The following is an 11,191-nucleotide window of genomic DNA, read 5'->3' as shown; positions in this document are numbered from 1 at the left end:
ACCAAGATAAAACTTGCTTTATATTCCGGATATAAGGATGGAGCTGACAATAATAGAATATATAAACTATGAGGTTAACAAGGAAACATGAGACAGATGAAGAACAAAGTATGTCTGTAAGATTTTACATACGTTTTCGAGAACATATACTAGTGATGCACTAAATGCTACTTAAGATTAAGCATTTGAAGAATATGGAGGATAGTTGAAAACCAGTTTTGAAAATCCTTTCCTCTTTTGTAATGTTTTTATATATTCATGTTGATAAAAACCCGGAAAGTAAAAGGAATTATAAAATAGAATAAATTTTTTGATGTCTCTCAGAAACTCTTCCAAACTAAGTAGATTTCAAGTCAAATGGAGAAGAAAATCAAAAGAGCATCTGCGTCTGACGAAATCCTAGTTCAATTTACTTACAGATCTCCTCCTGCCCCCTTTTCACTTTACGTTTGTAATATTTACTAACAAGTTCCCATTTCCACTTTACGCTAAAGTGTACCAGCAGTGAATATGCAACAGTGACCTTTCAACTCGTCTCTTGACATTTGACTTTCGACCAGTCTAAATCACCAGAGCTCAGCAGAGCCTTTATGACAAGTCCTTCTGAAGTCAACTGAGATAATCTGCTCCCTTGAAAATAAATCCCTGAGTCGCTATTGCAAATCCAGGCTAAAACAACGGGGTCATTGCCAAAATATCTTGCAAGGTTAAGATCAGGGTGCTCGGCATTTTGGGATTTATCTCGCCTCTTTGCTTTCGTGAATTTGGGACATAAAAAAAAAAAAAAAAAAAAAAAAAAAAAGGAGTACAGATGTATTCTGGCATTTAGATTTTCCATGTTGGAAGAACGAGGATCTACACGTACAGTTGGATACACGAATTCATGGTACAGATCGCTTTAAGGATGTACACCTAGCCACATACTTACAAGTTCCCGTGTTTGGCCACGCCCACTACCTCTGATATTTGTTCCTACACTATCTGTTTGGTTATACATTGAGAAAATTCCCTAGAAATGGTACAGTTGAATACACAACTTCCTGGTACACCTCGCTTTAAGGAAGAACACCCAGCCACAGGCTTACTCCGCCGCGAGTTCCCGTGTTTGGCCCCGCCCACCATCTCTGCCACATCTCCCTACGCTATCTGTTTGGTTACACGATGCGAAGTAAGGGTGTGATAGGGTGCACTGAGTCGAACAGTACCCTTTCTATGGAGATTTTTTGCAGATGGCAGAAATGAGTATTGTATTCTTTTCTATTGGACTTAAGCTATATATATATATATATATATATATATATATATATATATATATATATATATATATATATATATATATATATATATATATATATATATATATATATATATAAGTATTGGGGCCGTGAAGACCATTCAGGGAAGAGGTGGGACTGAGGGGTTAAACAAGGGAATAGTATTACGAAATAAAAATTAAGATATACATGATCACAATATAAAAGAAAAGAAGAGAAAACGGAGATAAACCAGAAGTCAGATTCTAGGGAACATAAAGGGAAAAAGAAAAATATTGCATTTAAGGGGAAAATATGCACTTATACAAATAAAAGATTTTGATAAAACTTAGAAAAGGGAAAAGGAAAATGTGATAAATAAAATTTCTAAATAAAAACAGACATAAATTAAGAAAAGTTTTTATGAAAATAATAAAAAACAAACAACGAAATCATGGAAGAAATATAAATCACTATTTTATCTTATATCTCTTCCTCACGTTTTTTTTTTATTTTTAAGTTTTTGTAGTTTATATATGAAAGGTCTATTTCAATGTTTTTGAAATATTTCATCTTAATTGTTCATTACTTTTCTTGTAGTTTATCTATTTCCTTATATCTTTTCTTCACTGGGCTACTTTTCTCTGTTCGAGCCCTTAGGCTTATAGCATTCTGCTCTTCCAACTAGGGTTGTAGCTAAGCTAATAATAATAATAATAATAATAATAATAATAATAATAATAATAAAAGTTGGATGTAACCAGGAACCCCGTACTATAAACCACCAGTCTCTTTAGGCTGCGATTCAAATAATAATAATAATAATAATAATAATAATAATAATAATAATAATAATAATAATAATAATAACAATAATAATAATAATTTCCCCAAGAGGAAACGAAATTACACCGTATGAGAATGAATAGTCTTTTTTTTCAGGACCAAAAGCTAAATGTTTATAAATGTCCAAAAAGAATAAAGAGATACAATATAGATATTACTTAGGAGGGCGCAACGGGCCGACAGCTTCATCCAATAAGAGAACATTAGGCAAATATAATTTCCTCCTAAGTGCTAACGACGGGCGTAACTTCTCTCTTCCGTCATCTCCAACCGCCCACGTCCCCCTCCCTCCAAGGGGGATTCCTCTAACCCCTTTCCCGAAGGTGCTCTGACGTGACACTTGAAGGCGTATGTTTCCTGCTGCGGTAATTACTCAGTTGGGGAGACAGGGGAAGAACGCTATCCGGCAGTGCGTTCACCTTGACATGGCCAGGAATGTCACAAAACAATTGTTGTGGCTTCTGTGATATGTTGCTGAACGTGATGTTAGCCTTATATAACTACAAATCGGTTCACGAAAATTATAAATATCTATAATAAAATATGAATTCCTAAAGAATTATAAGAACGGAATCCAACGGTACGTTCACCTTGGCATGGCGAGGAATATCACAAAACTGTTCATGTGGCTTCTGTTTGTTGCTGAACGTGATATTAGCCTAAAACAACTACACCATAATTCACATAAGATATAAATATCTATAATAACATACGAATTTCTAAAGGATTTTAATTGAATGACAATACAACAGAGTAAAAAATAGCAACCAAAAGGACAAAAGCAATCTGTGAAATTACGATCTTTTTGTGTTTAATCAAGGGACTCCTTGAACAGGCATTAACGAGGACATTAGTCTTCCGTTCCTGGAATACCACACGGGATTCCAGCCGCCACAGTTAAGGAGCACCCATTAAAATAGGACCTACGATCTTAGTTGAGGAACTCGACATGATATTTCATATATATGTATATATATATATATATATATATATATATATATATATATATATATATATATATATATATATATATATATATATATATATATATATATATATATAATAAACCAACAATTTATGAAAAATTAAATTTATTTTCAGCTTTCGAAGGGACCATCTCCCTTCCTCCCCAGAATGGGAAGAGGAAGGGAGAAGGTCCCTTCGAAGGCCAAACATAAATTAATTTTTTCATAAATTGTGGGTTTCCGTTGTTTATCATATATACGGGAATTTGTGTATTTTAATGTATATATACATAGTGTACACACACATATATATATATATATATATATATATATATATATATATATGTATGTATATATATATATATATATATATATATATATATATATATATATATATATATATATATATATATATATATATATATATATATATATATATTTATACAAGTATATATATATATATATATATATATATATATATATATATATATATATATATACATATATATATATATATATATATATATATATATATATATATATATATATATATACATACATATATGTATACACACACACTTTCAAATATTGAGCCACAAATAGTTTTGACAATCAATTTCCTTCTACCTTGGGAATGACATAACCGAGAGGGGAAATCTATACAAGAAAAGTGGATCTAGCCAGGAATCGAACTTATGCCTCTGACTCAAAACAAAAGTGTGCAGTGATCTTATGCTTTCAAGAGAGATAGATAGATACAAGTCGATTTCGACTTTGGTAAACGAATTCCTTCAGAACTTATGTATTCAGACTTGGAATAAAAATTGACCTGTTCTCACTATGATAGCTGATAGCCACGTTTGTACTATGTGGTGGTTATAGTATGGATATTGACCCTGAGTTCTCCTTTGTCCCCAAACTGGAATGTCATGTGGCGGTGGCGTTGTAGGCCTATTGGTGGCATTGACATTGATAACCCTGTATTCAACAGCAAGTAGCAACCAAAGGGGAGTGGCAATTGGCAAGACTGCCCAGTGCCATTTCATAAAGACATTAGGGTTGTGGTAACCTATTGGAAACGTCCTTGCCTAGCGTTCTGTCAGACTCGGGTTCGAGACTGCAAAAGCTCGATAGATTCTTGTAGTGTCTGCAACCTTACCATCTTCGTGAGCTAAGGATGGAATTTTGGGGGAGCTTGTAGGTCTACCTGCTGAATCATCAGCAGCCATTGCCTAGCCCAAGTTAGGGTGGAAAGGGAGCTTGGTGGCCGCGGAGGTAACAGCAGTAAGCCTGTGAAACTTCATTTGTGGTGGATAACGAGGGAGGGTGGCCTGGGGCACCTTCGCAGTACCAGCCAAACTCTGCTGAATCCTTCGTCAGGCTGGGAGGAGCGGAGAGATTAAGACTAAAAGTTCCCTTTTGTTCCCTTGTTTTGATGCCGGCTACCCCCAAAAATCGGGGGAAGTGCCTTGGCATATATATACATACATATATATATATATATATATATATATATATATATATATATATATATATATATATATATATATATATTGTATGTATATGTAAATATATATATACATATATATATACACACACACACACATATATATATATATATATATATATATATATATATATATATATATATATATATATATATATATATATATATATATATATATATATATATACACACATATTGTATGTATATGTATATATGTATATATATATATATATATATGTATATATATATATATATATATATATATATATATATATATATATATATATATATATACATATATATTTGTCCGTCCTGCTAGGGATGCAACAAGAGACCTAAATTTTACTCCCAACCATGATGGTGTGGTATCTTTATTTATAAAACTCAACTTACCTTCCTCTTGTATAGCTATTCAAAACTTCTTAAATGACTCGGATCCCATTTGTTCAAGACATTAAATTTCGCTAATCATTACATATTATCTGAAAAGCAAAAGACAAATTATATAATGTCTACTACATACAAAACTTGCTTGATCTTATCATTGTATCTTAAGAATTATAGTAACTCATTAAGCAACGTTGCTACGTGATAACTATAACTTATCTTATCATTAAATTAGACCGCTTTTCACTCTTATCTCCCATTTGATAACTGCTCACTTAAATCAAGTCTATTCCGTCATTCAATTCCACCACGTGGCGTCGATAAGATCTAGCCATATTTAGCAGTTTTATGTCTATAAGAGTCGGGAATGAATTCCAAAATACTCTGCCTCATTCTATTATTTTTCTTATCGACCGAATTTGGTGATTCCAGGGGAGACACTGATATAAATCTACGGCCAATTATAGGTAAGGTTTTAAAAAGAAGAAACAATCTACGTCATAGACAGTGCTCCCTTAAGGTACGTACACAAATCTTTAGTTTTCACAGGCTCCAATTACTTAACTTTAAGAGCTGCTTCTCTGGTCCTATACTGCAGGAGAACACTACTCTCTACAGGACCTCCACAGTCATTTTACCACGTTCGTTCGAAAGCATTCAACATCTAACACCACATATTGCTCGTTTATAGTCAAATTCACACTATGGAGGCACTTAGAGAATAAGAAAGTCTTCAGTTTCCTCTTGAAAGACTTACTATCTTCAGTCTTTCGGATGTTTAGTGGGAGCTTATTATATAGCCTTGGGGCTGCATATATAAAGGCTCTAGATCCTACAGTAGATCTATATCTAGGTTCCAATAATTTGAAACCATCTGTAAATCTTCTCATGTCAACACGATTTGTTGGCTGCGCAATATCTAGCAATTTTCTTAAATAGTTTGGACGTCCGGCTCTGATAACTTGAAGGGTTATTGTACATATTCTCAATTATCGCTTAAATAGATAGCCAGTGTGAATCATTTAAACATGTTTGAGAAATAGGGGTTGTTTTTCACTGAAATTAATGATCGACAACACCATTAGCACGTCATAAGCACAAATTTATTTCTATAAAACTATTTACCAAATTATCTATTCGAGTATCTGGCCAAGTGGGTAACCGTGTGACGTCATGTGGAGTAGAACAGAAAACGGGAACCTCTGTGTAACTATTTTCATTCTTTGAGTTTTGTTAGGATTCAACTTTATACCCCATTAATTGCTTTCTCATTAACTTTTCAGGTATTCTCTCTCAAGAACCACCAGACGACCTGCTGGAATTATTGCCAGATCAAAACTACACATCCTTCATAGACGCTTGTTACATCAAGTACATCGAAAGTGCGGGAGGAAGAGCGGTTCCTATACTGTAAGTTCCATGAAATAGAGGACTCAAGGTGGGTGTCAGCCTGAATTAGGGCATAGAGTTAAGGCCCTTCCACACGGAGGGCAAATGCAGGGCGGGCACTCTGATTTACCCGTAATTCTTCCACTTTAAAACAGTGTTACCAAATCAGACAGTCCAAGGCAGGCATGCGAACGTATGGCATGGGCCAGACACCGGGCAGAGGGCAGAGGGCAGTCTGACTATAGTCAGGCGCCTATCCAGTGCCCCAACAACGGGCACGGGCACTTCGATGGTTTGCCCGTTGTTTCCTCGTTTATGACGTCATCTACACTTAATCGTCACCCATACAACCAAATTGGTAACAGTGTCTGCCTGCCGTGCATTTTCCCCTCGAGCGGAAGGGCCTTTAAACTAAAATGTGAATAAGATGATGTTTATTTGCATTTCTGAAAAATGTTGAGTACAAGTATGTAGTAAGTATCTTTTTCTTTTCAGAATTAATCAGGATACCTCCTACTATGAATACATCGCATCTTCAGTTAACGGGTTCGTCATTTACGTTTTTTTACTATTAAAACATTGTCTAATTCTTTGAATAAATGCTTTTGATGTATCATCTCGCATTGAGTTCCTTGAATCAGTTTAAATGGTTTTCTACTAGGCATGGAAGTGTTCTTTAATGCAGACGAGACCAGTAACAAATTCTTTTTGCTGCAAACCATTATTTAGGCAGTCTTGTCTTTGTGTAACAATGCATACACAAACATTATATATATATATATATATATATATATATATATATATATATATATATATATATATATATATATATACACATATATATATATAAATATATATATATAAATATATATATATATATATATATATATATATATATATATATATATATATATATATATATATGAACATATATCACAAGCACACGTGATTTTAATTAACGTAAATATCACCCACGAATGGCATTTAATACCGAATTCTATCTGGGAATATATATCCACTTGGAATTCATTTTATGGTAACAGCTTCTGGCCGGGTGAGGATTCGAACCACCACCTGTTCGGCTGGAGACTATGCCTGCAGTGACCATGCCGACTGAGCTATCAAGAGAGATTTGAACCACCACCTGTTCGGCTGGAGACTATGCCTGCAGTGACCATGCCGACTGAGCTATCAAGAGAGACTTGATAGCTCAGTCGGCATGGTCACTGCAGGCATAGTCTCCAGCCGAACAGGTGGTGGTTCGAATCCTCACCCGGCCAGAAGCTGTTACCATAAAATGAATTCCAAGTGGATATATATTCCCAGATAGAATTCGGTATTAAATGCCATTCGTGGGTGATATTTATATATATATATATATATATATATATATATATATATATATATATATATATATATATATATATATATATATAGTGTATATCTTACTCGACATAACTGAATGCAGAGAACATCTATAATTAGTAAATGAAACTCAAAATACATGTAAAATGAGAGATTTTGTCAAAAGAGAATGCAGTAAAATGAAATTAAATTTTCAAGTTGCTATAATGTAGTGGAGAGGTGAGAGATCCCTGAATGATGTAAGAGTGGTAAGGTGATTTGAATTAGAGAAATCCACTGTAAGTAATTCTTGGGATGAACTGGCTAGTACAGTGGTAACGTGTTTGCCTGGCATTCGCGTGGCAAAAGATCGATCCCCGCCCAAGGCCGTGAGTTTAAGCTGTTTACTGGGGAGGCTATTGCTGTGGTAGGGCACCACAGTGGGGGGGGGTTGGGCTTGCCCGGCTGACGTTCTGGTGAGTATGTATTCTACTGGAACTGAAACCAGACACCTTTAACTTTTACCGCTGCCCATCTTTTTATCAACTTTTAAAACCCAAAAATTCTAATATCTCCATTTGGGTCCTTATTCTTTCAGTATCACTTTAGAGGTATTTAATACGTTTAAGCATGTTTAGAAAATTTGTACTTCTGTTCTAAAAATGTCGAATCTTTCAATTAACCCTTTTACCCCACCATAAGGTTAAATTTCGAGCACATTTTGCTATATATATATATATTTTATTTAAATTGCTCTAACAGGCTTAATTTTGTCCTAGAGAGGTCAGGTTGGTCTCATTCTTTTGGAAAATGCCTGAAGTTTCTCATAAAATTATCAAAAATATATAAAAACATGCAATTAACAGTGTTTTGCAAGAACGTACCGGTACGTCCTTTGGGGGTGAAAGGGTTAAAATCTTATTATCTTATGGCAAGGAGCTCATGTTTATTTGAATTCATTACCTGACTTACGATAAAGAGTTATTCGTAAAGCAGATTATGGGAGAGATAGGAATGTAAGTTTAAGGGGGTCCTAGTGGGGCTAGGGTGTCTTTGCTTATAGACAAAAAAAAAAAAAAAAAAAAAAACTAAATGCATCAGTAACTTAGATTCTAGTTAACAATTATGAAAATTACTTCTGCATGGACACTTCATTTATAAGATTTTCTTTTGATTGCCAACAAATGACTGTTTCTGATCGATAAAGAATTTGTGCTCTAAGGGTTTTGAAATATGCGCTTTATATATATATATATATATATATATATATATATATATATATATATATATATATATATATACATTTATATATATATATATATATATATATTTAAATTTTCTATTTTTCCTTGTTTCCTTTCCTCACTGAGCTATTTTCCCTATTGGAGCCCCTGGGCTTATAGCGTCCTGCTTTTCCAGAAAGGGTTGTAGCTTAGGGAGTAATAATAATAATAATAATAATAATAATAATAATACTAACAACTGACTATTTCTGGTCTTAGGGTTTTGAAATTGGCGGAGGTATGCGCTTTATGTTTGCATCTGGATTCAGTTTTATATATATATATATATATATATATATATATATATATATATATATATATATATATATATATATATATATATATATATAAACTGTTTTTTACTCATTATCTTTGGGTTTGGTGATGGACATATTAGTGATTATTATTATTATTATTATTATTATTATTATTATTATTATTATTATTACTAGCCAAGCTACAACCCTAGTTGGAGAAGCAAGATGCTATAAGCCCAAGGGCTCCAATAGGGAAAAATAGCTCAGTGAGGAAAGGAAATAAGGAAATAAATAAATGATGAGAACAAGTTAACAATGAATCATTCTAAAAACAGTAATAACGTCAAAACAGATATGTCCTATATAAACTATTATATAGTTTTGAAACCCAACCCTCTTATTATTATTATTATTATTATTATTATTATTATTATTATTATTATTATTATTATTATTATTATTATTATTATTATCATCCTCAGAATCCTTTTTCCTGGAGGAGATGTTTCCATGACGAACTCGAGTGGCTACGGCATGGCAGGACAGACGCTTTATGAACTCGTAAGTCTTTCATCAGGTTTTGTATTTTCTTTTTTGGAGTTTTTATTCACAACACTTGATGACGATCAATAAATTGATATCAAAATCCAACTAAATCTGCTGAGATACTTTGCAGTTAAAGTTACGCTTTCATGGAATTTCCACAAGGAACTCGGAACTCTGGATTCTTATGGTATCTTAACCTTTCAATTTAGTTTCTTCTTCTTCGTCGTCGTCTTCTTCTTCTTTTCATCGTCATCATGTTTATTCAAGCTTCTTCGTTGTGTTTATTTAGTTCTTCTTCTTCTTCTTCTTCTTCTTCTTCTTCTTCTTCTTCTTCTTCTTCTTCTTCTTCTTCTTCTTCTCATCGTCCTCATGTTTATTTAGTTCTTCTTCTTCTTCTTCTCGTGTTTATTTAGTTCTTCTTCTTCTTCTTCTTCTTCTTCTTCTGTTTATTCATACTACTTCGTTGGTGTTTATTTAGTTGTTGTTGTTCTTCTTCTTCTTCTTTCACACCGTTATCCTTACATTAATGGGTCGGTTGCCTGATGTATCTTGGGGTTTAATTGAGTGGCCTGTGGTCTGTTAGCACTGCAAAATCCAATCCATATAAATTCAACTAACATCTCTTGACTGCATTTACTATAGCTCTGTATTCCTCTGCAATGGGGTTGTGAGAGCCTATAGGTCTATCTGCTGAGTCATCAGCACCCATTGCCTGGCCCTCCTTAGTCCTAGTTTGGGTGGAGAGGGGGCTTGGGCGCTGATCATACGTATAAATGGTCAGTCTCTAGGGCAATGTCCTGCTTGATAGGGCAATGTCACTGTCCCTTGCCTCTGCCATTCATGAGAGGCCTTTAAAACCTTAAAATTGAATAATGGTGAAACTTTTTATCTTGAGCTTCATACTATTGAAAGTAATAAGAATCTTGCCTCATTTGAGACATTATTATTATTATTATTATTATTATTATTATTATTATTATTATTATTATTAGCTAAGCTACAACTCTAGTTGGAAAAGCATGATGTCACAAGCCCAAGGGACTTCAACAGGGAAAAATAGCCCAATGAGGAAGGGAAACAAGGAAATAAATAAACTCCAAGACATTTTTCTAATAGGTTTCGTGCAAAATTTTTCGATTCTAAACTCCATTTTAATATTTCCTAATACAATTCTTATAGCCTGAGATAATGCCTATCATTCTTATATTCAGAAATTATTTCATCATTACTATCATTATTGTTATTTTGGTTTTGATTACTTTCAATAACAATATCACTATAAATGAAGTGATATCAACAATAGTAATGATGAAAATACTAACAATCTTTAAAGCAGATAGCCTATCAATAGTATTAATTTTTTTTTTTTTTTTGTATGATTATATATTCCATACAGGCTGTGGAAGCTTACATC

General features: G+C 33.3%; 1 protein-coding gene across 1 annotated transcript in view; it reads left to right on the top strand.

Moving 5' to 3' along the window:
- The first annotated feature begins 5,250 nt into the window (after nt 1-5,250).
- The window catches only part of LOC137633047 (gamma-glutamyl hydrolase-like), a 15,022-nt gene continuing 9,081 nt past the window's right edge, over nt 5,251-11,191 (top strand). Inside the window, exons 1-5 of the mRNA XM_068365213.1 lie at nt 5,251-5,425; nt 6,242-6,368; nt 6,843-6,893; nt 9,714-9,792; nt 11,174-11,191. The exon at nt 11,174-11,191 is cut by the window's right edge and continues 133 nt beyond it. Of these exons, the coding sequence (XP_068221314.1) occupies nt 5,326-5,425; nt 6,242-6,368; nt 6,843-6,893; nt 9,714-9,792; nt 11,174-11,191 (375 nt within the window). The 5' untranslated portion in view covers nt 5,251-5,325. The remainder of the gene's footprint in view (nt 5,426-6,241; nt 6,369-6,842; nt 6,894-9,713; nt 9,793-11,173) is intronic.

The sequence above is a fragment of the Palaemon carinicauda genome, chromosome 42 (genome assembly GCF_036898095.1).
Source record: "Palaemon carinicauda isolate YSFRI2023 chromosome 42, ASM3689809v2, whole genome shotgun sequence".
NCBI lineage: Eukaryota > Metazoa > Arthropoda > Malacostraca > Decapoda > Palaemonidae > Palaemon > Palaemon carinicauda.
This window is presented reverse-complemented; position numbering and strand designations above follow the sequence as displayed.